This window comes from Archocentrus centrarchus, chromosome 1 (genome assembly GCF_007364275.1).
Source record: "Archocentrus centrarchus isolate MPI-CPG fArcCen1 chromosome 1, fArcCen1, whole genome shotgun sequence".
In the NCBI taxonomy this organism is placed as follows: domain Eukaryota; kingdom Metazoa; phylum Chordata; class Actinopteri; order Cichliformes; family Cichlidae; genus Archocentrus; species Archocentrus centrarchus.
The window spans coordinates 34,001,339-34,029,126 of NC_044346.1; the positions used below are offsets into that span (position 1 = coordinate 34,001,339).

At 39.4% G+C, this 27,788-nt stretch overlaps 1 protein-coding gene across 1 annotated transcript; it reads left to right on the top strand.

Moving 5' to 3' along the window:
• Positions 1-277: 277 nt before the first annotated feature.
• On the top strand, positions 278-26,812 carry LOC115779995 (neuronal acetylcholine receptor subunit alpha-3-like). Its single transcript, XM_030728909.1, has 8 exons — positions 278-454; positions 13,769-13,908; positions 15,038-15,082; positions 18,741-18,850; positions 20,079-20,286; positions 21,362-21,973; positions 23,377-23,652; positions 25,879-26,812. The coding sequence occupies exons 1-8, from the start codon at positions 397-399 to the stop codon at positions 26,002-26,004; spliced, it is 1,575 nt and encodes a 524-aa protein (XP_030584769.1). The 5' UTR covers positions 278-396; the 3' UTR covers positions 26,005-26,812.
• The last annotated feature ends 976 nt before the right edge of the window (positions 26,813-27,788 follow it).

The window sequence follows — 27,788 nt, forward strand, 5'->3', positions numbered from 1 at the left end:
GTTTTCACCAAAAACTACTACAGCACATTGCGTGTGGCACTTTAGTTTAAATGTTATACACTCCCGATTTTAGGCTCAGATGTTCTTTTATCTTTGAATTTTCTCTTTTTGCCACTGTTGGGATCACTTTGCGCATGTTGGGACGGGTTTCCCTCCTTGTGCTGAGTCCGTATGGATGCGCCAGAGGGGATTTTTGCGCTCGCAGGGGAGGGACGAACGAAGTCAAGTTCGGATGATATCAGGAAGGAGCGCACCGACAGAGCAAGGCAGACGACACCAGGAGAGAGAGGCACGTTTTCACGCCTTTTCACATTATTTATCTCTATCAGCGATTAAAGGGACGGGGCTCCTTCAGCGAAAAAGTGAACAGGATCCCCAAAACGACACGGGGGAGAGATGCAGTCTGTGACGAGATGGACTTTGTGGCTTCTTGTCATAGGTTTGAAGGCGCAAGGTAAGTGGGGTCTATCCAAGGCTGAGTTATACAGTATATTCTGTAGATCAAAGAAGCATGTGGCTTTTTGGCTGTATGGTTTTCAGTGGGCGAGGAGACTGGAGCCCCTTTGCGGAGACTCTTTGCGCGTCAGTGTCTTGATAGTTAACTTAAGAGATTCTGTGATCATTTAGCGGAATAACTGTACATCCCTCCAAACGCTTTTTAGTAACTTTGTCTTGTTCTGTCATCCGCCGGTGCTTTGTGTTCGTCGATATTTAGTCTCAAAACTTTTCCTCAGTTTTATCATTTGAAAAAAATAACAAAATCATCGTCAAAATATTCCAAGGATTTCACGCCAAAACATCGATTTGAGCTTTATGTACTAAACGGCCTTTTCTTACGACTCGACGTAAACTAGGCCAACAAAAATGAAATGCAGAAAAATCTGGGGAAACGCAAATGAATTCTGATGAATGCAAATTTTGTTTTGAAGAGTTAATGCAATTTCACAAAACCAAAACAGATTACAATTTGTTTACAGGATCTGTTTTCCCGTTTACAGGTAGCGAGACTTTGGCGGTTATATGAGGCCAGTGAAAATTTTGTTCATTCCCACAGAAAGCAGATAGGAGGCTTTTAGTCAAGGGGCTTGGTCTGCTGCAGGCTTTTGATAAAAAAAAAATAAACAAAAAAAAAAACCTCATAGCAATGTGTGTCTTTGGATAAATCTGATGACCTTATTTCGTTTCACCCCAATTACGGCACTAATTAAAACTTGTGTTAATGTCTTATTTGTTCTTGTACTTTGTAGCAAAGGATAAACACAAAACATTATAGCTCTAGAATGAAATGAGTGCCTTTAAAAGTCGCCTTGTTGAAGTCTTAGGACTTCAAATGGATGATTTGAGGATTGACGGCTGTGATAAGGGTTAACTTATAAGCATTGTGGTATTTACAACTAGGAGTGAAAATAACTGGTTCAATTAAAAAAATAGAAAGTGTGTGTTTTTTAAACAAGAGCATGTTTGTCTACAGAAAATTCATAAATATATATAGCATGGAAATAAGAGAGGGAGGAGGGAGTAGAGGATTGGTAGAAGGGGGAACGAAACGTAGGCAATGAGGAAGTAAGGAAGTGGGGGGAGAAATGAAGGGTTGAAGGTAGGAATGGATGGAAGGAGAGGGAAGCAGAAAGAGTAAGAAGAATCAAATAAAATAGAGATGGAAGATTGGAGGAAGGTTCAAAAAGAGGGAAGGGGAGGTAAAAATAGAGGATTCATATAAGAAAAATAGATGGCTAGGGGGAGAAGGGAGTAGAAAATATCAAAGGTAGGAAGGAACTGAAGGTGAGGAGGAGAAATGGGGAAAGAGGAATGGAAGGAATAAACAGTGGAATGCAAGGATGATGGATGAAAGAGAGAAGGAAAGAAAGAAGGACAGGCATTAAGATAAGGATCAAGGAAAGGAGAGAAGGATGCCATGCAAGTGGGAATGATGAAAGGGAAGGAAGCATTTGTGATTACTGATATGCACCCTGCATGTTAATCAATGACCTCAGCTGAGCAGAGAACCTGGATCTGACCTGGAGCCACGCTATGGAAAAGATGCAGAGACGGTTATTATGCTGCGGCATTTCAAAGCATTAATGTAAACATTTGCTCCAAGGGCATAAATAGCAGCTATCTGATTTATACATGGTGGCAGGCAGACTTTCTTATGGTTTATCAGCCCATACACGCATTCTTTATTCCACGCATGACCCTCTCTCTCTCGTGCTCTTTCTCTCCATTTTCAGTGACACATATGGAGGCAAGTTTATATCTGAATAATTTTGCATGGACTTGGAAAAACTGAAAAAGCTGTAAGCCTGTGCCTCAATCTGTTCTTGTAACTGATTTTAATAAACACTTCTAAACACTGAGCTTCTAGGAAAGCAGCTGAAGCAACTTGCATTCTCGCTAAGATGCTACTGATTTTCCCAGAAAACTACTCTGTTGCACAGGCGAATTTCAGTGTGGGATGTTTAATTATATTTTGGAATTCAATTTAATTTTGCTAATCAGATTAAATTTCACATTTCTTGGCAAAATTTAATGACTTAAAAAAAAATAACTACAAATTCAAATCCTGAGGTTTTACAAATTCACAAACCAGAGACCACCTACACATTTCATTTAACTTGCAAATCTCAGTATACAGTACAGATTCTCCTAAATGATCAAAAACATAAATACTGATTAAACAGCTCATCATCAAAAAGTAGTTTGAACCAAATTTGAGTCACTCACGCAGACATTTAGAGATTCTTTAACATGTCCAAAAATAAAGAATGTAATAAGTTTCATATACACTGCTCAAAAAATTTTAAGGAACATTTTGAAAACACATCAGATCTCAATGGAAAAAATCATGCTGTGTATCAATGCTGATATGGACTGGGTACTGTGTTGGGAAATGATGTCACTGCCAACAAAATGTTGTGATGGAAATGAAAATATCAACCTACAGAGGGTTGAATTCAAAGACAAAGTGAAAAAAATGATGCAGCAGGTTAGTCCATTTTGCTGAAAGTTCATTGCAGCAACTCAGAATGGTACCCAATATTTTTTATTGGCCCCATGTGCTTGTATGCATGTCTGACAATGTTGGGGCATTCTCCTAATGAGATGATGGATGGGGTCCTGTGGGATCTCCTTCCAGATCTGGACCAAGGTATCACTGAGCTCCTGGACAGCTTGAGGTGTAACCTGATAGCATTGGATGGACAGAAACATAATGTCCCAGAGGTGTTCTGATTGTGGGGGCAGTCATGGTATCAATTCCTTCAACCTGCAGGAATTTCCTGTATACTCTCGCCACATGTGGCCGGGCATTGTTATGCACCAGGAGGAACCCAGGACCCACTGCACCAGCTTAGGGTCTGGCAATGGGGCCAAGGATTCTAGGATCCTGATATCTAATGGCAGTCAGGGTGCCCTTGCTAAGCCTGTAGAGGTCTGTGCATCCCTCCATGGATATGCCTCCCCAGACCATCACTGACCGACCACCAAACTGGTCATACTGAACAATGTTACAGGCAGCATAACATTCTCAACAGCTTCTCCAGACCCTTTCATGTCTGTCACATGTGCTCTCAGTGCACATATGCTCATCTTGTTCCTCCTTGCACAAAGGAGTCCTGCTGGTTAAGGACTGGATCAAGGACCTTCTGCAGCCCTGTCCAGCCCTCCTAGAGTATCTGCCTGTCTCCTGAAATTTCCTCCATGCTCTTGAGACTGTGCTGGGAGACACAGCAAACCTTCTGGCAATGGCATGTATCAATGTGCCATCCTGGAGAAGTTGGACTACCTGTGGAACCTTGGTAGGGTCCAGGTATGGCTTCATGCTACCAGCAGTGACACTGCTGACACTTTATTGTAGCATATATAAAGTAAAAAAAAAAAAAAAAAATCAATAAAGTCCATAAGGTTAGACAGGCCCCCAAGAAAACACACAGAAACAATCTGAGTTGAACAAAAACTGAACATAACAAAATACACAGAGAAGACTGAACTGTATATACACAAAGTATTAATTAGGGGAATTGGACACAGGTGAGGGCAGAATACACACACAGGAGAAAACAATTAACAACAGATAAAAACAATCAGGGAGGAGCAGACAATCATAAGGGAGGGTAAATGGAGGAAGTAAAACTAGAGCTACATACAAAAGACAACTGACCTCCAAAGTAAAGCAAAAAGTAACCAGTACAGATGCAAGAGAATTCTCATTGAACATGCAGGATAAGCACAGAAAGATGAGACAGAGGAAAGAGCAAGAAGTGAATCACTGAGCGAACTAAACATGAGAAATAACTTAATCAAACCAGGAACTAGACAATAGCGTACAGACCACAACAATTTGATACAATAACGAGCTTAAATCTAAAATGCATGCAGATATTGTGGTATGAAGTGGTAAAGAGCTTCTGTAAACACATGCCAATTCATAAGGTTAATGTTGAAAAATGATGCTAAAGATTACCCCGGCTGTTGTAATGCTAATGATCCCTGAGGGGTATACCATGAAGGAAGTTCAACACAGCCAGGCTTTCATTGTGTTAGCTGGCTCAGGAAAAACCTAAAACCCCACCCAACATTTTAGGCTCTGTGTGCACTCACATAAAAATGGACATTTCACACATAATATGACTCTTCTTCCGCACAAAATGATCCCTGTGCAATCAGAGATGATGATGTTGAAATTGAGATAAAACTCTACAAAGAATATAAAGAAAAAATATGACAGTATCATACAATATTGTTCTAAATAAAAGGAGATTATTTTGCAGAGAATTATTAATCTTTGGATTTAATGCACAGAGTTGCAAACCAAACATTTTAATTCCAGATAATTGTTTAAATGCCCACTGTGCTCTGTTTATTTCTAATGTGACAGCTACAGATTAGAGGAATAAAGGCTACTGTGCCATAGCCTAATAAAGGAAATGTGTGTATAGTCTTTCAGTTTGTCAGCTGATTTTAAACCAAAACTCTGAACATCATCCAGATCAGGTTATGTGTTCAGCGCAAGTTACCATATTGATTTAAGCAGGTTTGAAAAAGCCACTTTCATATACACACTTTAAGCTTGGTGTAGCTTGCTAACCCATTAAACTTGCTTCATACTACACCCTTCTGACCCGAAGCCTGTACTATGAAACAGGATTTGGTCTTATCCAGTCTTATCCATTTCCCTAACAATCAGTAAGAAATACAAATTCTTAGATGCAACTGTATTTATTTATTTGTTGGCTAAATTTTTTTTTTAAATTATTCTATAAGTACGAATATTTGATCCCAAAACAAAGCACCTATTTGTACTTGCTCAGCTGCTAGTACACTGGCCAAATGTTACCATTGCCACCCTTTTCATGTACCTAGATTGGGTTAGCTTAGCGAGTTGATATCCAGCTTTGTGTGACATATTCTCCTGACTGCCAGTGTTAGGGTGAGTGAATCCAGATAACGGAAAGATACCCTGAGCATTTTGAACGCACCTTGTAGTACAGGGCCCAAGTGAGCACACAAATGTTTGCTCTATCACTTTAAAAAAGACTTGTTTTAAAGCATGTATCTTCTGCTTCAGCCAAAGCTGGCTAACAAGCAGTCCAACATTCACTTTTGACCCTGTGTTCAGTTATCCTGTAGAAAGTTTGCACTGTGATTGGAGACAATATCAGACACAAACTTTGTACTGGTAAATGGACTGGTATTTATATAGCACTTTTCTACTCTTCCTGAGCACTCAAAGCATTTCTACACTACAAGCCACATTCACCCATTCACACAGTGCTTTATTCTATGCACTTTAAGAACTTTTTATCTGTCTCTCTCTCTCTCACACACACACACACACACACACACACACTCTGCTGCATGTGTCCCACTCCAGTGGGTTCAGTATCTTGCCTAATGCAGACTGGAGCAGCCTCAGAAAGAACCACAAACCTTCCTAATGGTAAACATCCCACTCTACCAGCTGAGCCACAGCTGCCCCTAATCCTAAATTAGGAGCGGTAATGCTCTTTAGGGATTTGTGACACTGGTCAATGCTACTGCTAAATGATTCTTGTTAAAAGCTGTAAACAAAAAAGCTTATGTAACCATACCTTTAGTTGCAGTTGTATCCATATATTTGACCAAACATACAAACTGTAAACAGCATGTACACACACAGTTTGCCTCTGGTGATTTCAGTAGTGCCACTACTGTGTTACTTCAACTTGCATATAGTCACAACACTGTCCCTTGTATTCAAACAGGGGCTGCTCTCATAATGTAATTGAATGCATGACTGATGATCCGGTCAGTGAACTGTGGTGATAAGGTGTGTGTGTGTGTGTGTGTGTGTGTGTTTGCCTGCATGAGTGCAGCTGTGTGGTAACAAGGCTTATATCACGGTAACATTTATAGCGCAGAACACAGAGCAGAGGGGGCGTGGCTAAATATGAACTGAGTCACAGATAAATGTGTTGAGAGCGCCTCATGTTGCAGCCCTCGCTTCACATCCGCCTGTTTTCACAAAGGCTGAACCTGTTCGTTAGACTTCACAGTTTTTAGACTGGAAGCCTTCTTGTGCTTTTTATGAAAATTAAACAAAACATTATATATAAAATATTACACTTTTACACTTTTTCTAATGGAATATTGAGCTAAACTCACAGTACCTCCTACCCACCTCAAAGAACGGCATCTCAGAATGTCTAATTTTTCTGATTCTGGCCCAAAGTGAAGATGACATTTCTCTTACCGCCAAAGAAAGGAATATATGAACACTTTCTGACATTCCTGGTCAGGGACTCATTCACACCTAAAAATGACAAAAAGCACATGCTAAAATGAGAAAACAACCACTGAGATGCTGAACTACAAAGGCTGAGTGATTCTCTTACATGAAACATATTCAAATTCATGTAGCCCACTTTTTTTGTGAGCATGCCTTGAGGGAAATTTCTCTTAGATCTGCTCATTTTGAAAGTGAAAAAAGCTGAAAATGGATGAGAAATGCGAAATGTGTGCAGTCTTGCACGAATGTCATAAGGCCTTCAAATAGAGCTAAACTTGACCAGGATTAGTATCAGCTGAAAAAAAGTTGGGAATAAAAAAGAATGAAAGAAAAAAACAGACAAATCAAATACAGCCGTTTGTAGATTTTGCCTGAATGCAACTGTGAAGCTGTTAAAAGCATCAGTCACATCTCATGGCATTCCATTTACCGGACACACTCACAAATGCAATCCCTGCCCCACTGTCCTATCTTCTTGGGCTCTTTGCACCTGTCTCTCACTTTTCTGTGACTTCACCTCTTTCTCACTCACAAATCTCTCAGGTTCTCTTGCTGTCATCATCTGTCTTTTCTCTTGTTTCCCTCGCTCTCCTTTTCCACTCCCAGTTAATCGCTGTCAGTTGAATTCAATGCATTTCGGCTCAGTTTTACTGGCACACAAGAAAAATAAACACTTCAGCTTTAAATAGCGTTTACCATATAAGCATTGTACATAAAAAAAACCCTCATCTCTCTCCAGTCTTCTCTCTTTCTCACTCTCCTTTAAAAGCATTTGCATGCTCAGGGGAGATTGAAGGCTAAATGGCTCACTCTTACACCAGCCTCTCACACCAATAAAATTGTCTCTTCTTTTCCAATAAGCATTATCTGTCTGGTATTCCTCTTCATCAGTCTGTCTCCAGTTTCCTCACACTGCTCACCATTATTGTCCGGAATCTCCACCTCATTTTTTTTGTATAGTAGGCAAGTTAATCTAAAAATTGCATACTAAGTCTTGGGTGCATTAAATATCTCCAGGGATCTATATCTCAAGAAACTTGCTTCTTAAATGAGTTATGACAGATTCTGCTTGTTGACTTGAATAATTTATTATGTACTTTTGAGTCCAGTGAGTGTACATGTTGCTGACAGCACTGTAATCATGACATCCTATTCTTTCTGGTATCATACGCTGGAGCTGTCTCATTGTTCAGTCCCATCAAAAAGATGATCTGCATAAAGAGTAAAGAACAAAGCCATGGAGCAGAGTCAAAAGACAAACTAAGATGCATTCTTTAAGTCATTAAAACATCTCTGTGTGAAAGACAGCTAAGCTGTGGAGACAGAAATAAAAGAACCTTAATTTGTTTTCCCAATTTTTCCATTACAGCAGTGGATTAGTGCAACATATTTACAGTATAGAATAAGTTAAGCAAACTGATACCCAAGCTAAGAAAAGGAATCAAACTAGAAGGGAACCCCCCCCCCCCCCCCCCCCCCCCCCCCCCCCCCACACACACACACACACACACACACACACACACACACACAGACACACACACAAAAAACTAGGAATTGCTAACATAAAGATGATAATTCAAAGCTAATCTCAAGAGAAGCTGCAATGCCTTCCACTCAAGGAAATAATTAGATAACTATTAAGTATGAAGTGCACTTGTAGCAGTGCTTAATCTATTGCTCAAAATGCAATTGTATTAAATTAATAGTGGAAAAATATGTCTAGATGTATTAAGTGAATAATCCCAAAAGCAGAGTGCTTAAAATCAACACATCCTCCCCAAAGCATGCAAATCTCCCCTTATCTTCATACCATAGTTGACACATCTCCCCCTTTGTAATAAAGGTGATTAATTAAACAGATTAATGAAATGCAAAACTTAAAAACAACAACAACAAAAAACTTAAGAACTCTCTTTCACACAGAAACACAGATAGTTTTCAAATACAGAGGTTAGGGCTGGGCCCCACGTTTAGAGGGACACTATGTTTAGGTGTAGTCGAGAAAGAACTACGACAGGTCAAAGCTTAAATTAAAGCGGCGTGAGTGTAAAATTATTCTGTGTTTTACATGATTTATTAGTCTGAAGCCAATCAGGAGTTAGATCGCCAGCCTTTTCAGCTATGGTAGCTTTATCAGATCATATTTATGCAGAAAGGATGCTGCGCCACATAAACACGTCATTATGTCGTTATTACTCATTACTAAATATTTATACTCAGTAACTTGCAGGTCAAGCTGTTCTGTAGCTACTCAGCAGTTAACTGAGACATAGTGTCACTGAAGGTGTGGTCTGGATGATGTTGAACAAAGAAGTTGAGCAAACACAATTTTTGGAGGAAAAATAAACAAGAATTTGCTGATGACCTTTATTTTAGGGCTTAAATTTAATATCCAGTTGGTATTCTTTTGTATTCTTACTGGCCAACAGAAATTGTAGAGAGTGGAGCTTAAACTCTTAAAAAATATTAAAGAACCAATGAGCTACAGTAACAAAACCAAGTGACAAAAATAATGTTAACTTTAAGATATACTTCACCACCTGTTTCAGTTGGAGTGAAATCTGAGACAGCTTATCTCCACCAAGGCTGAAAATTCCCTCCATAGCATGCATAAAATGAATAATTGCCCTGAGCAGGATATTTGGATCCAGATTACTGTGCGATATTTTCTGGAGAGCAACAAACTAATAAAAAACTAATGTATTTTTAGTTCTGCCAAAAGTTCCAGTTATGCTAAAATGAGTTTAAATATAACTGTTAAAGATTAAGACCAAAACTAAAAATACAGCACGCATTATAAATCAAAATTATTTTTATTAAAAACTGGCAAATTGTGACTGGTGGATTAGGGGAGTGAGGGTAAATGTGATAAATACAGGATGAAAGTGGATAGATCATTTTCTTTCCAATTTTTTAAACACTCAATGGGAAATACACCTTACCAAGTAAAATGTGGGTATTAGTGTGTGTGTGTGTGTGTGTGTGTGTGTGTGTGTGTGTGTGTGTGTGAGAGAGAGAGAGAGAGAGAGAGAAAGCATGTAAGTGCTGGATTTTGATCAAAGTATTGGTTTAGTTGGTGGACGTGCAGCAGAGAGCAGCTTTGCCTTTATAATCATACTAACAAATAGATGAAGCACTGTGACAGTTCTTTTTAGTCAAGCAATTTTTTTTAGATTTCTTTTCTTTTATATTTTAATTAAAAATTCCTTCCTTTCTGTTTTTGTTTTTCAGTCTAGTCTTTTGTGTTCTAAAAAAAATATAGGCATCAACGTTGTGCACTGGAAAGTTTCCTTTTTTGGATCAGATGTGAGGTGTCTCGTACCATGCTCCTTTAAACTCTATTTAGCATAGCATTAGCACATGCTAAGTAGCTACCAGACAGAAAGCTATGAAGTCTGGATTCACATAATCTTCTGAGTGACATCTTAAGAAGGCTTTGCTTTCAGTCTGTCTCTCCCGTCTTCGCTCTCTCCACTCCTTGTCTCCTTCTCTTGGTGTTTTTTTTTTTTTTTTAATTCCTCTTGTTGTGCTCTCTAGAGGGCTGTCATCAGAAGTTCAACACCAGCTAGGTTTCTGGTGTCATTGTTGTCTGCATGAAGAGGGTTATCTTCTGCCTTTGAGTGAAGGATCTTGATGTAATAAGGTCAGCAATGTTTCATCGCCAGGATTTCAAGGAAGTCCATTTTAATTAAAAGATCTATCCCAAACTCAATTTGACTGCTTTTAGCCAAATGAGAATAGCATTTATAAAAAGTTTAGGGAATAAATAATGAAGCACCTCGAGGCAAAATCTGCTTGTGTATTTGAGGTGACAAGTTCTTAGAAGTTCTTCTGAACTGTAGATGCCTCTTTGTCTTCTGTCTCTTGATTGTTGTGTTTTCATTTATCTACTGTTTTAGTTGTTCCTTTCTTGCCTTATTTGCCTCCTATCTGTGCTCCTCCTCCTTCTAATCCACACTCTCCTGCATCTTCTCTCCCCAATTCAACCTGCCCTGCAGAGAAGAACGTAGTATTGATCTAGATATATTTATAGAGGGTGATGGGGAGAGTGAGCTGGATTTCTGTGTGACAGCTCTAAGAGCACCAGGGGGTCTTGAAGGATGTAGAGTGGGTGATCATCCTCACAAACTGCAGGAGTGTAAATGATGTGACTCAGTTGGCTTCAAGGCAGCAAGCTGTGTGGGGAACTTTAACTTCATTGCTTTGATACAGTTCACTTTGAAAAGTTGCACAGCTTACACAACCCCTGTAACTGATTTATCTTGGAAGTGAATGCAGTTTCAGTCTTCTTTAAAATAAATTCTAGATTAAAAGTTATACTATTGAAGATTCTAGTTCTGCTGGATTACGCAGTGGGTGTGGTTGCTGATGGTAACAGCAAATGCGATCTAAAACTACAGGTGACAGAATCCTGGAGGAAGTGAACACTCCTTGAGCAGAGACTTTGTCGGAACTAAAACAGACACAACAAGGGCATCTGTTTACAGCGCAACCAAACGAATTCATGTTCAGTCAGTATTTGGGCTTTTTTTTATCATGCCAAGAACACATGTAATCTGATTTTGTCTCGCGCCAGTAACTCTCTGCCAGCAGCACAGCTAAACAACTTTGCTGTGATGATGCAGGAAAGTTGTTTAGCTTGCTCAGAAATTTGAGGTGTACAGCAGTGACACCTCCTTCTATTCCAGTTCATCAACTGCACTCTTCTAAATTGCCTTCAAAACCTTTTTGTTTTTGTACGTAAGAGTGACAGCTGCTGTTAATTGTAATTATGGATCGAGGTGACAAATGATTTACATTAAAACATTAACTTATACCACTGTATTATATAGATAGACAGTATTAAAGATGGATGTAGCTGCGGTGACATCACCCATTGGTTTGCAAAGTCCTGTTTTGAAGCTTTGAACTGAGCATTTTCACTTTTGCCATCTTGATGTGTTGAAACCAGATGTGACTAGAGAGGGATGTGGTCTGACTGTGAAACAACACATTGGCTAACAACTTGTGATGTCATACTTGTGTAATGATGTGTGTTTATAGAGAAAGTGTTTATAGAGATCAAGTCAGAAAGCTGTTTTCCATTAGACTCACATAGAACTAGAAGTCTTTCAGCAACCACAGGTATCGCCCCTGGTGGCCACAACAAAGAATGCAGGTTTAAAGTCCTTCTGCACTGGCTTCACTTTTCAGTCTCAGAAGCTCCATCTTTGGTACTGTCTATGGGAGTTCAGAGATTTTACGTTGCTTAATATGGGAGCCACTCTACGAAGAGAAGTTTGAAATATAAATACTGAATGGGGAACCAGCTTAAAGAAATGGCAGCTCCCCCAGACTCCTCACACAACTCTGTTTTCACATGCGCTAAAAAACTTTCAGCACTTCATCTCCTGTCCTCGGGCTGCAGTCTGCAACTCCTCTGCACTACGCTAAAATAGCTTGCTGTGCATTTCCCACTAAATAGACAGACTGATAGTGTGCCGTAGGCCTTCAAGGTTCCTTCCTGGAAGTAAATAAGGCTCTTCATATTTTGGTTACCTACACAGCACTTAAGCTGCAGTCCTGACAAACACGTTCCTATATATAGCTAAATTATAATAGATCATGTTCTCATAGGGATGAACCCTGACAGTTTCCAGCACCTACCCATCTATATTTACTATTATTCAGGAGAAGAGAAGAGGACATGCTTGTCACGATGATTTATTTTCATTTAGATATTACATTTTTATTTGAGTTTAAATTAGGTTCTATTCTAGGATGTCTTCAATATGTAATACCTGTCCACAGTGCTGCACAGGCAGGCAGAAGTACACCAAAATTTATTTTTTTCCTCACGATAAATTCCTGTATTGCTTAGTTCATTAATGAATTCAGGTCAGTTCAATGGATTTTTGACTATTTGAGTTGAGACTGTACTGAGTTGCACTGCAAAGCTCAAAACCCCACTATAAATTATCCATGACTTCAGGACTTACCTGGAGCTAACCTACAGGAAAATTGATATGTACATAAGCAAGTTTTCTATATAGAAACCACGGGCATCAATGCTACCAGAGACACACAATGTGATAACAAGCTGTAAATAGTGTTTAAAAGGTGCAATGAGAAAAAATAATATACTATAGAAAAGGAAAGGACAGAACAGGTGTTGTGCAGAAATTTGTTTCCAGCTACCCGGCAAAAATAGATGAACAGTGATTGAGCTAAACAATACGAGGTCTGTTAAGAAGGCAGTCAGTCTAGAAAGAAGGTGCTGGAGGCTGTAATGCTGCTCAAGAGGTTAAGGTGGAAGGCCGGTGTGAGACATCCATATCCTCAATGAAATGATAACCATATTTTCTCCTTTGAAGAGTCTCAGTTAAATCAATGACAGAAAATAAACATAGAAAAAAATCCTAGAGGAATTAGGAAAATAAGGAAACACTTTCTTTTTTTAACAGTATACCACAATTGAAACTTGATATCGCTGCTCTTGGCTTCCTTCCTTCCCATTCTTTGAAGCTATGACTCAATTTACCTCATCTCAAACACACTGACAAATACCCTAAAGGTTATCTCATGTCACAGACTTGTTCAAAGTAAACTTTTTACTCTGATGATCCAAGCAGAGAAGTTGTAATCTAAAGAGATTTCTTCATAGATGATTCATCAAATTTCATAAAACATTGATTTTAAAACTCAAAAGACTTATTGATGTGATGCTGTATTGAAATTCAGAAGAGTCTGATATGTACTTTTTTCCCCCATCAGTTCCTTATCAAAGCTTTTTGTTACATGGTTTGAGCTGATTAGCATTTACTTAGAAGACTGTGGATGCTAGCTGTGATTGATCAGTGTAAGCCTTGCAGACAATCGTTACATCTTAGGTAAAGCTAGAATTTCATTGAATTAGCTGCATTCTTGGGATACTGTGACCCTTTTTCAAATTTCTTATCTTACTTGAATTTGTCCGGTCACTAAGGAGTCAGTCTCCCCATCTCTTCTTTGTTTCACCCTCAGATTGCCTCTCATCAAAGGCTGAGGACCGGCTTTTCAGGAAACTGTTTAGACGATATAACCAGTTCATCAGACCAGTGGAGAATGTCTCTGATCCAGTCACTGTGGAATTTGAGGTCTCCATCTCCCAGCTGGTTAAAGTTGTAAGCTTTGCATCCCTGATACACATGCAAACCACATGCATATATATACGTGTATATATATATATATATATATATATATATATATATATATATATATATATATACACAGACACACACACACACACACACACACAGGCACACATATATACCAGAATTAAGGACTGTAACATAATGTTGAAGGTGTACAGTACAGTTCTGTATGTCTCTATATGTATTTGTCCAAAACACAGTTTCACATATACTGTAGCATCTTCTCAGCAATATATAAGAATCTGTGCTGAGTTGAGTTGTCATTCCAAGAGCATCTTGATCACATTTCCTACCTTTGAAACTGAAGAGCAAGAAGATAAGCTGTGGAACGAAGTGAAAGTGGAAAGTGAATGCAGACTTTATTCAGTCTGTTCAATTTCACGGATTGCGAAAATGTCTCACGGTGTTGTTATACAGTGCTGCTCTGCTTTGGCAATGTTAAATTTAATGCTGGTGGTGGAGGTGGGGGTGCTGCACATGCCCCGGTGAAAAGAGGTTTTCACCTCAGAGTGGAAATCCTGAGATTAAGAGAAAATTGCCAACAGGAACCTTTTTCCACACTGGACTGTGATGTAGCAATATCTGCTCGCTCGGCAAGGTGAGATTAATTTAAAGGTGAGTGTGTGGTTGCTCTGTATGTGTCATTATGCATGTGACTTTGCACACTTCACTTGTCTGTTTGTGTACTAGTTGTGGCAGTTAGTGGGTCTATAAGTGGTTCTGTAAGTGGATTCTCTAGAAATGTGAGAATTTCAAGGCTGCAAATCAGAAGTGAATAAGGGCAAGGTAGAGAGGAAGTGAACTCTGTGACCTTTTCATCTATTATTGACATGCTCACAGTTGACCTTCTCGGTTAATCATAACTAACAGAGGACAAAAAATAGAAAATAAATTCAGTCTCCTTTAAAATATTTGCAGATATTTATTGCCAGCGATATTTTTTTTCTGATAACTCACAGAACTCCATGTGATGTGCACTTTGCTTGTAGTTACCTCAGTAGGCTGAATCAAAAACACAATCTCTCTTTCACACACACACACATAAACACACTCACCTCTGTTGCCTAACAAGCTCTCTTCCTACTCTGTGTCTCCGCAGGATGAGGTGAATCAAATCATGGAAACAAATTTATGGCTCAGGCATGTGAGTAATCATGTACACACACAAACACAGATACACGCTTCACACACAGCATGTATTAACCATTTCATTGACCCAGCTCATACTTGAGGTCTGCAGAGATCAGGGTAAATGAAGCCTGAAGAGGGTCATGTGTGCTAGCACATTTTTATACATACTAAGCAGCCATTAATATGGGATTCCACAGTCTGTTTCTCTCTCCATATGTGAGCTGGTGTTTGTGTGTCTGTTACATGTAGTTAGAATAAACAAGAGGGCACATGTGAATCAGAAAACCCAGATAAACACCTGATGCAATCAGCTTGGTGATCAATGTTAGCATTATTGCTAGTCACGCTCAGCAGCTCTATAGCCAGAGACCCTGAACTCCTGACCCCACACAGCCAGTTGCTCTCTCAAAGAGCATTTTCTCTCTTTCACCTCACCAATACCATTTTGTTTCTTTTTCTTCTTGTTTTCCACCACTCTTAAACTTTGCTTCTCTAAGATAAAAAAAAAAGCTTCCTGTAAAATTTATAGATGTTTTAAAATCGGTAACTAATTGCTCTGCAGAGCCAAACATTTATTGGACTCTGATGTGATTCAGTAGTAGATAAGATGGTGCTGTGATCCCTGAGCTCTCCAATTAAAATATATTGAAAAGTCTGTATAATATGATCTTATTTATTGTCTGGGCTGTTTTATTTACAACAAGTCATTTCTAACAAGTTGCATCAACATCACAGTCACTGCTAGACTCTGGATCACAGTGGGTTTACAGTGGGAGCTACTTCAGAACCCGAGGAATTTATTGCAACTGTTCTGCAGTGTGACTGCAGGGGAATCTTTATTTCACAGCCTTAACACAATATTTCTAAATGAACTAGCTGTATACTTTTTGAAACCAGGCTCTACTGACTATTTTATGCAAGTAGTAAGAAAACTGAAACTGTATTACATATAGATATACGCATACAGCTTCTTTGACTACTATGAACTTATTTTGAAACATTAGGGAGGTCACACTTGTCAGCCTCCCCGGGAAGGTCTACGCCAGGGTACTGGAAAAGAGGGTCAGTTTGTTAGTTGAACCTTGGATCCAAAAGGAACAATGTGGTTTTTGTCCTGTCCTGGAACCTTGGACCAGCTCTTTAGTCTCTCAAAGATTTGAATGTGCGTGGAAGTTTGCCCATCCAGTCTACATGTGTTTTGTGGACTGTTTTTTGGAAGGTATTCAACCGCGTCCCTTGGGGTATCCTGTGGAGGGGTGATGTGAGAGTATTGGGTGTCTGGCCCGTTGTTGCGGACCATTTAGTCTGTGTACAACCGCAGTGAGAGCTTGGTCCGTATTGGCGGCAATAAGTTGGACTCGTTTCCTGTGGGTGTTGGAATTTGCAAGGGTTGCCCTTAACTTGTCGTTGCCTTTGTCAACGTTCATAATATATATGGACAGAATTTCTAGGTGTAGCCAAGTGGCAGAAGGCTTCCACCTTGGTGGCCTCAGAATCTCATCTCTGCTCTTTGCAGATGATGCAGTCCTGTTGGCTTCATCAAGTGGTGGCCTCCAGCTCGCAGTGGAATGGTTCGCAGCCAAGTGTGAAACAGCTTCTATCAGAATTAGCATCTCTAAGTCTAAGGCCATGGTCCTCAGCTGGAAAAGAGTGGCGTGCCCACTCTGGGACGAATTGCTGCCCCAAGTGGAGGAATATAAGCATTTTGGGGTCGTTTTCGTGAGTAAAGGGGAGATGGGAACAAGAGATTGGGGCTGCATCTGCAGTGATGGAGACATTGCACTGGTCCGTCATGGTAAAGAGAGAGCTGAGCGTGACAGCAAAGCTGTTAATTTACCAGTCAATCTATGTCCCTACCCTCACCTATGGTCACAAGCTTTGGATGAGCTTCCTCCAAAGGGTAGCTGGCCTCTCCCTTAGAGATTAGAGTCATTTGCTGCTACTCCTCAACATCGAAAGGAGCCAGCTGAGGTTGTTTGGGCATCTGACTAGGATGCTTCCTGGATGAGATGTTTCGGGCATGTCAGGAGGAGGAGGCAGACCCAGGACACCTTGGAGAGTTTATATCTCTCAGCTGGCCTAGGAATGCCTTGGTGTTCCCCCCAGATGAGCTGGAGGAGGTGGCTGGGGAGAGAGAATTCTCTGTTTAGGCCGCTGCCCCCGTGACCTGGCCCCAGATTAGTGGAACAGAATGGATGGATGGAAGGAAAACATTAATATTCCTCCCTTGAGTTAATTAAGTAGGATATGAAACAAATAGAATAAATAAACAATAAAATTTACCTAGAAGTAAATGAGTAGCCACTGATATTAATTAGTGTTTAATTAAATTTTGCACAAGATTTTTATATAATAATAAATACTTGCATTTCAATAAATTGCATTATTAATTTTATTTGCAATCCATTTCATTAGGATTTTAGTCTGCCCTGAAAAAGCCTCTGCTTTCAAGATGATACCTGCATATCAATTAGTCTCTGAGTGTGGGCTCAATAATATAGATGCTTGTTCATTTGCTCAGCAGAATTCAATAAAGAGTCAGACTACCCAGTATCTCCCAAATATCTGAAAATACAAGTTTGGTACAACCTGTTTCATTATTTATAACAGATAGAAGGGAAATAAGGGGTTTTAGAATATGTAATCTAATGGAACAATAGTATGGAAAAATGCATATAAAGTACCCAAACATTTTGCATCCTGTGAACCAATTTAGGGTTATTATTCTCACTGTTGCTACTGTTTGTTATGATGTGAAAAAAAAAATCATATGGTCAGTAAGAAAGTACCCTCAGCATAGCCACAATATAACAATAATTTCACTGACAAGAGGCCCATTTTGCAAACATTTCCAAATAATTTTTCAATAGTCAATAACTTGCTCTGTACCTGTTTACTAATTAATCAAAATGAATGTGTCAGCAGTTAAGCTTAGCTCTCTGTTGATGTTGTTATATTGCACTGAGGCTAAAAACTCCCATAGTTTCCTTTTTTTCTGCCCTGAAATCTTATGGTCACAATAAGCTGCACACCTGAACCTATCAGGAGTTATATCTCCAACCAGTCATAATACAAACTCCAAAATGGAAAAGCCAGTGTTGCATGAAGTGGCTAATTAAACAGCTCCCAGGTCATAACTGGGTATTAATCTGCCTTTCTAATGAATGAATGAATGCATCTTGAATGATATGCACATAGTCAAGGCTAATGGATATACACCTCATGAAAGGCTACCTGCACATATGTTGACAGAACAACAAGTGAATGCACTGTTCCTTAATTTCTGTCAGTGAGCTATTTATTCATATACCGCGTCTCTGTCACTGCTCTTTATACTGGCTCTTGTTGATATCTCATAGTGTTATTTTGTCACTGAAATGCTTCTGACTCTAACAAATGCAAACTCCTTCAAAAAAAGTGAACATTTTTATCACAAGCTAATCCATAAGCAAATGAAAGCCGTCTGATTCCCCCCCATAATACCCTTATTTAGCGCTACTGTAAAACATCAAAGAAAGTTCTGCCTGCAGTATAAATATGTTTTTCAAAATATTCCCATGAAGGGGGATGTCTCGAGTGACTAATACTGTCTGCAGCATACAATGCAAAATATGAAGCAGATGGTTGACTCCCCAGTCTGCTAAAACTGTTTTTCTCTTCTCCTCCATCAGATTTGGAATGACTACAAGCTACGATGGAAGCCTGCAGAGTTTGACGGGATTGAGTTCATTAGAGTTCCATCGAACAAGATTTGGAGACCCGACATTGTACTCTACAACAAGTGAGGCTGTCAACATCATAACCCTCAGAAATTATTAAGCTTAGCAAACATCTCTGTTATTGCAACAGTATCTGCTGCATTCTGTGCTTATATTTTCTTTAAAATGCTGTTTCTGTACAAATGACTATAGAATGATGACTATCATTTGGCCAAAAAGAAAAAAATAGTGCTTTAAAATAAATTCTTTATAAAATGTTGAGGTGGATGATTAGGCATTGAGGGTTTTCCGCCTTATATCCAGTGCTTATCAGCGTCAGTTTCTTTTAACCCAGACCAGGATCTGTCTCAAATTTTAAACCTGCACTAGTAAGTGCTTTATTTCCAATTGTTCTCACATAGAGGTAACACCACTGAGACTTTTCGGTACAATCTTAGGTCTAATATTTTATATTCCTTCTCATTATTGTTTTGGATTTGGTCTCCAGCCTTAATGCAGGTTTGTAGGTTTCCTCCTAGGTTCCTTTCATCAGCCTTCACTCAGAAGCAGGCAGATGTTTTTGTTAAAATAACCCCTGTGCATGCCTAACACCAAACAACAGATCGTTTAGCTGCTCTAATGGTGGCAGTAGAGCAGCTAAATATGAAAAGTGAAGAGGCAAAACAAAAATAATCTGTTGATATGCATTTTTCACAAGTCAGCAGAAGAGCTGTTCCAAATGAATGCTAATGTCACTTTTATGCAATGCCTAACATTTTCCTCTTGCTCAGAACCCTTTTTGTCATTTCAGCTTTATTATAATATTACACTAATGGCCATATTATCTGCAGCACAAACATCTTCTGTACCTTCGGTTACTAGAGTTTCTAATAGAAAATACTGTGAAATATGTTAATGTCACTGCCCATTGTTCAGGGTGAGTTTGTGCTGTGTTCTATTCTCAGTCTCAGCTCAGTTAATTGTAGACTCATTACTTCTTTCTACTTACAATAATGGCTCATCATATGTTAATCAAAGGCTGTTTTGTGTTTCACAATAATACATAATGCGGCTTTATTGTCCTCTACCTTTTAATCCTAATAATCCTTTCTTTCATAACCTCTCATTTTATCTTCTGCCCTTTCTTCTGTGCCTTTATTTTCTCCTCGCCTATGCTCTCATTTGTCGTCGCTGTCTTCCCCTAACCTTTGAGTTCTATTCACACCACACTTCTATCATATCTTCTCATGCCTTCTTTGTCATGGGAATATATTGTATGCCTCGTTATACATTCACATTTGTCTTATACAGTGCTGTAGGTGATTTTCTGGTGGAGGATAAGACCAAGGCCTTGCTGAAGTTTGATGGAACTATCACATGGGTTCCTCCGGCCATTTTTAAGTCATCTTGCCCAATGGACATCACGTACTTCCCCTTTGACTATCAGAACTGCTCTATGAAATTTGGGTCCTGGACTTATGACAAAGCCAAGATTGACCTAGTACTTATTGGTTCCAAGGTCAGTGTTTGTAACTGCATTTAGGCCTGGTATAGCAATTAACTATCTATATCAGTTTTTTCTTTCTGCCCAGTACAGAATTCAGTCTGGTTAGATACAGCATGCATTTAAAATCAATACATTTTCATTTATTTACTGTTTGTTTTACAAAAGGGCACCGCAATCAATTTTATACAAAAGGTCATTTACAAGTGATGAAGAGCTCTCTGCAGTCTGTAAAAAAGGTTATATAATGTCATCTGTAGCCAGTGGTGAAGTCAGACAATGTTCATAGGGGTGACCGGGCTGAGGCCATAACTTACAATGGGGTTTGACAAAAAACTGCTATCTGGCAAATTGCTGTAGGCCAAAACAGTAATTTCTCAGGCATGGCTGTCAAATAGAAGTATATCATGAGGAATTATGTAATGACTGTTTTTATGAAATCCTTAGTTGATGAAAATAATCTGGGATGTTTTCTATAATGTATTCTTTTTTTTTTTTTTTTAAATGTGGATAAAGCTGATAACTGCAATTTTAAATGCAGTAAAGGGTGGGTTGCTGTTAAAATGCACCTATGTGGCAACAATGGCCACTGAAAAAAGTTTCTGCAGAAAAGTTCTGCTTAAAAATAGTAGTTAGTGCCAAAGAGAGTAGCAGACTTTTAAAGACACGGACACCAAGGAAACAGCATGAATTACATTATTGGGAATATAAAATCAAGCATTTAGAAGACCATATATGGTTTATTCCAATTAACTTCGTGAAAGTGCAAGAAAAATTATATGATAAAACATGTAAATAAATTAACAAATCCAATAGTTAAAGAAAACAGATGCACTTTAAGATTAGCATGTGGAACACAACTGTTTTGCACATTAACCATTTTGCTTGTACTCCTAAGGGAGGTCCAGTGGATAATTAGTGGTTGCACTTAAATCAGTGGCTCCATCACATTTTTTTAAACTTAAAGTTGGTTGGCAACTTTTTGCAAATTTACATTTATCATATTTACCTGAAAAAATGCATTATATGTGTTAGAATGGCTTGTGTTGGAATAAAAGATTGGAATTTAAGATCTTTATCCATCTATTAGGTGAACCTGAAAGACTTCTGGGAGAGTGGCGAGTGGGAAATCATTGATGCTCCAGGCTACAAACACGACATTAAGTACAACTGCTGTGAGGAGATCTATCCAGACATCACCTACTCCTTCTACATCCGGCGCCTGCCGCTCTTCTACACCATCAACCTCATCATCCCCTGCCTCCTCATCTCTTTCCTCACAGTGCTGGTTTTCTATCTCCCGTCTGACTGTGGAGAGAAGGTCACGCTCTGTATCTCCGTCCTGCTCTCCCTCACTGTGTTCCTACTCGTTATCACAGAGACCATCCCCTCCACATCGCTGGTCATCCCGCTCATTGGAGAGTACCTCCTCTTCACAATGATCTTCGTCACACTCAGCATTGTCATCACTGTTTTTGTGCTGAATGTACATTATCGCACACCAATGACCCACACTATGCCGAGCTGGGTGCGCTCGGTGTTTCTCAAAGTACTGCCGAGGATTATGCTAATGCGGAGACCGATTGATGAAGACAGCAAGGTTGGGGGGCTGGACAGCAGTGGGGAGGCAGGAGGAGGTGGAGGGGGAGGAGGAGGCGGAGGAGGAAAAGGAGGGAAGAAACGGAAGAATAGCTTAATGCAGGTAAGTGGTTCCTATCACAGAACATCTAGTCCACATGAGCAAAGCTGTGACTCAAGTGTTGCAAATGGTTCTGTTATCTAAATCATAGAAATTTTGGTCTCCTTGAAGCAGCTTTTAGGTATTGTTCTCTGATGAGTCCACCTTTACTGTTTTCCCCACATCCGGGAGAGTTACGGTGTGGAGAAGCCCCAAAGAAGCGTACCACCCAGACTGTTGCATGCCCAGAGTGAAGCATGGGGGTGGATCAGTGATGGTTTGGGCTGCCATATCATGGCATTCCCTTGGCCCAATACTTGTGCTAGATGGGCGCATCACTGCCAAGGACTACCGAACCATTCTGGAGGACCATGTGCATCTAATGATTCAAACATTGTATCCTGAAGGCGGTGCCGTGTATCAGGATGACAATGCACCAATACACACAGCAAGACTGGTGAAAGATTGGTTTGATGAAAATAAAAGTGAAGTTGAACATCTCCCATGGCCTGCACAGTCACCAGATCTAAATATTATTAAATATTATTGGCCACTATCCTGCAAGAAGAATGGCTTAAAATCCCTCTGACCACTGTGCAGGATTTGTATATGTCATTCCCAAGACGAAGTGACGCTGTAGTGGCCGCAAAAGGAGGCCCTACACCATACTAATAAATTATTGTGGTCTAAAACCAGGTGTTTCAGTTTCGCTGTCCAACCCCTGAAAATAAAAAAGTTATAGAAATATGTGGGATTTTCTCCCGCTTAAAAAAGACCCTAGTCATCAAAAATATTTTAGTGCTTAACTTTTTTTATTCTGGTTATCGCAGGTCACGCAGGTTATATCAGGGACAGCTGTCATTTCATTGACTGTGCTTAAGTTCTGACTCTGTAGCACATTACACAATGAAAGCATAAATAATTCTTACATGGCTTTGCTGTAAAGTTCAGCCTCTTCTAGAAAAATAATGTCTTACACTCTTTCAAAACAGTTCTGTTGTTGATCTTTGGGTCATCTTTGGGCCAACTCTCAAATATATTCAATGAGTTTAAGCTCAGACCTGAGCTTAGAAACAGCTCTGGAAGCTCAGTGAGCACCTCTTTCTTTCTCTTATTAAATATAACAGACACAAGGACAAACCTGAAGAAAAGTGAAGAAACACAACTTCACACACATCCTTCACTAACGTCAGCATTCCATCTCGCGGCTTTTACAAAAGTGATCTGTTCCTCACCCAAATGTAATAAGTTGTTCCTTTTCCCATGCTTCTCCTCTCCACTAAGCTTACATGAAAAGAAACAAGCCTTTCCTCAATATCACCTTGTGGATGTTTGACTGCTTAGCTCACATAGATATCTAACAGAAATATGTGAAACAAGCTGTGGCTAGAAAAGGAGAAATCTTAACCGATTATGCTTCTCAACAGTTTGGAGGAGGATCACTTAACTGCGTGGAGTTTGGTGAGAGTAAGCTCTCGAACATGGAAGGCTGCACTGGAAAGAAATGCCCTTGCCCTTGCCCTTGCCAGCATGGGAAGGAAACCCCAGAAACTCCAGACCCTGGGAAGATGACACGTCAGCTGAGTCACCAAAGCATCAACACAGTCGTAGCCTTTTCTGTGGTGTCGCCTGAGATCAAACAGGCCATCGAGAGCGTCAAGTACATTGCTGAAAACATGAGGAGCCGCAACAAGGCCAAAGAGGTGAGGCATTCTTATTTCACTCTAAATGATCATTTGTCAGTGGGCGATAAGAGTAAAACCAATCAACTAGAATGTGGTCCTAAAACTGGAGCCATAGTTATAGCAGGGAAACAAGCCAATGAGTGTGGCATCTTTATGGTGTTTTTCCTTTGTGCACTTTTGGTTTGAAAATGGTTCATGAACCAGTGCAGAGAGGGGTAGAGAGTGTCACCTATGTTATGACTAAGATTAATGATACAGTGCACCGGGCTTTAATGAGGCCACTAAGGCTTTCTTGTAGTCTGTTCTCTGCACTGCTTTAACGCATAGTAAAGAAGTTATGTCTTTAACTAAGCCAGCTTGCATTTATTGGGACTACATCAGCTTCACATACAACTTGGACATCAATCACCTTGTAATGCAGTCTAAAGGAAGCTCATTTTCAGGTAGTGTCCTTAATGTACTAATTTTTAAATCTTTTTATATATGCTCCACATCAGAATCTTTAAAAAGTTCTCATCTTGCACCCAACAATATTTATCAAACATTAACAGTGAAATAAAGGATCCAAGTAGAATTGCACTAAAGTAAAAGCCAGCGTCGTTACAAGTTTCATATTCATTCAATTATTTTCACTCCCTTGGTCATCTACACATGAGGTGCAGCAGCTCTGCGCCCCAGTTCTGGGGCCATCCACACTATTGTAATGCAAAAGATGGCAGTCATCTGTGTCAGTTGTAGCTCCAAATTGCATGTCAGGTTTGTTATCCCACAATTTAAAAAAACAAAAAAACAAGAATAGTACTGGGACTACCATCAGGTTGGTCTCATTAAATCCAATAAAATGTATCAGAGGAATGTAACTGGCACAATAGCCAGTCAACATCATGGAAATTGTCATAATTCCTGAACATGTGTTCCCAATTATTCCTTCCATTTGTGAATTCTGATGAAAGTGCCAGTGGATCTGTCAGGCAGCATAAGGGACAACTAACTTCCAAATCTGTTATTAATTGGTGGGAGGAAATACACCACATAATGTAGCATTACTGCCATTAACAGTTACTGTAGTAGACTCGTTGAGTTTTATTAGAGCTAAAAGTAAGCATATGGACCAAAAGTAAGTTGTGAGGAATGTCAGTGGAGGTATTCCCCCCATTGCCATCTGTTTCCAATTTTCCTAGTCACCAAAATATTTATATGCATGCACACACACACACACACACACACACACACACAGACACACACACACACACACACACATATATATATATATATATATATATATATATATATATATATTTTATTTTTTTTTCTAATGTATCTACTGTGAAAAAAGGCCAATGCCGTGGCCCTAGAGCTAACTGACACACAATGCTGCCACAAATGACATAAGTTGCACTTATGGTTTTTGTTTGCTATTCTCCTGGTATTATGTTGAATTTAACTCCAGTGTATTTGCACATGGTGCTTTCATTTGACTAAATTACAGTTTGATTTTGGCTTCACTATTTTAGCAAACAACTACTAGGCATAAATTTGGAAACATGTCACATAGAAGATATATTGTTCCAGTTATTCTGTGTTTTATATAAATCTGCGGGCCCTCGTGGAAAGCAAATACACAGTAAGCATGCATTATGCATAATGCATTTATGCAAAACCTCGCCATACTAAGAAAAACTATGTTTGCTGGGAGCCCTCTTGCATGGTTGCAGAGCATAACCTGCTCTATAAGTTAGCAACATTGTTAGAACCAAATACTTTCAGATTTGAAGCTGAACACTCTCCCTCCTCTCTCTGTCAGTTATAAATACAGTGGGTGAAATCTCCCACAGGAGAAAAGGAGCCTTTGATATGCAAAACTCGTGCCTCAATCAGCTTTGTCAAAACGCCTGTTGCTTCTCTTTTTTTTACGTTGTGGTTTGAATGTGATTATCATAGTAATTTCTCCCTGTGTAAATAATGCATCAGTTTTCTGTTGACATTTTTAACTGCTTTTTCCTCTATTATTTCTGTCTTCCTTTTTTTCCACGCTTTCCGTGTAACACTTACCTCACCTCATCGACTCCTGTAGCCCCCAAACGCACTGAGATAACGGATCACTTGTTTCTCTCTCACTGTGCACACCTTTTCACCTGCTTTTAAATAATCTCTGTTCACGTTTAATCTCTCATTTCTAACACTGTATTTAATACTGACACTGTCTTTTTACACTTGTTGTTTTGTCCCCTCCCTTACTCACAGGTGGAGGATGACTGGAAGTACGTTGCCATGGTGATTGATAGAATCTTCCTTTGGGTATTTGTGACCGTGTGCATCCTGGGAACCGCGGGCCTGTTCATCCAGCCTCTTTTTGGCTTTGTCTCATAACTGCTAGCCAGTCGTGGTCCTCAGCCACCCAGTGTATAGACCAATCCCAAACAAGTAACTAATGAACTCTCAGTTCTCAGTTGACAAATCAAAAGGCAGTTTTGAGTCCTAAAGCACTATCTTGTGTGCTGGTTTTGCTTCTCTCCTTTTGCAGAGAGCAGAAATAAAGAAACAGTGAAGTCTAAAATGTTAAAGTTCTCAGACTGGCTGACAAACTGCATAACATACAAAGCTTATAATTCCCTGAGATTAGCCTGAGATGAGTCTCCACACAAGGTCCTCTTTCTTGGGAACATTAATTCTTATATAACTCACTTTTTACCTTTTGATCATTTTGATTTAGTGGTACTTTTTGAAGCATTTTTAACACAAATATTGGACACATAATGACTTTCTGTGCAGTTAATTGCATTAACAGACTGTTAGCGACAGAGTTTTGGTGGGCAAAATTCTAGTATTTGCATCCAGCTTAAAAGAAAAAGCTTGCTATCTAACTGACAAGCAGCCTACTTTATCATTCAGAAATGTTACTTTTGACTCCAAAAACCAACATGTCAGCGTCTATATTGCTAAAATTGGGGTGTCAAAACTGAGCTTTACAAACCAGTGAGTTATGTTACAATAGAGATGGCCTACTTTTATAGTCCATAGGCAGAATGAAGTTAATGCAGCTTAGTTTTAACCTCTATTTTGCGGTTTGTAAATTTTGTATAATGCTTCTACACTGTAAACCCAGATAAGTTGAATCTACTTAAAAAAACCAAGGTAACTCGTTGCCTTAAATTTTTTAAGTAATGAAACAGTTTATTTAACTCAGCCTGTTAAGTAAGCACTACTCCATTTCCAATTGAACTAAATTGCATGTTTTAATTGACCAAACTTATCTTTTATAGTTCATGAAAAAATAAAATGTCTTTTAATCAATCAATTCCCCCTATCCTTTTCATGGTTGTGTGGGGGTGGTGGAGCCTATCCCAGCTGACAAGGCAGTAAGATGCAGGGTACACCCCATACAGGTCACCAGCCTGTTGCAGGGCTGACACAGACAACCATTCACACCTGTGGGCAATTTAGAGAGACCAATTAACCTAACTCCAGTAATTACATGTCTTCAGATTGTGGGGGGAAACCCATACAGACACAGAGAGAACATACATGAGTCCACACAGCAAGAGTCCCGGGCTAAGGCGGAATTGAACCCAGACGATCAGATAACTATTCTAGCTGTGAGGAAGCAGTGCTAACCACCACGCCACCATGCTGCCCAGTAACACAAATATTTTTTTACAGTGTTGAACTGTGTCTGTTTAAATTTGGTAAATAAACAAACATGATAAAACTCAGCCCTGTTGAACACTGGTACATTAACATTTACAAATAACATTTGTCCATGGAACAATAAAAAACTATACGAGAGAGCGCTGTGAACAAAAACACCAAATGTCTTCTATTCCAAACGGCGAGAGGCCTGGGCCAAGCCGGAATTGAACCCAGACGTTCTAGAAGGCATTCTACCTGTGAGGCAGCAATGCTAACCATCATTCCACCATGCAGCTGCGCATTAAGCTAGTCTGTTAAAACTGGTATAAACTAGATTTTTAGCAGGTGCAAAACTTGATGATATTAAGTTGTTTGAACTCAAACACATGATTACAATAAGATAGACCATCAAGAAGTACAGTCTACTCAGCTTTAACAAGTAATTTTCACATTCTAGGCAATTTTAAGTAATATGAACTCAATATTTTTAAGTGGAATCAAAATCTGGGTTTACAGTGTATGCA

Coding starts and splice junctions, on each gene's coding strand:
- LOC115779995 (XM_030728909.1), top strand. CDS start 397: ATGCAGTCTGTGACGAGATGGACTTTGTGGCTTCTTGTCATAGGTTTG. Junction 455..13,768: donor CATAGGTTTGAAGGCGCAAG/GTAAGTGGGGTC, acceptor TTTCACCCTCAG/ATTGCCTCTCATCAAAGGCT. Junction 21,974..23,376: donor GGAAGAATAGCTTAATGCAG/GTAAGTGGTTCC, acceptor GCTTCTCAACAG/TTTGGAGGAGGATCACTTAA.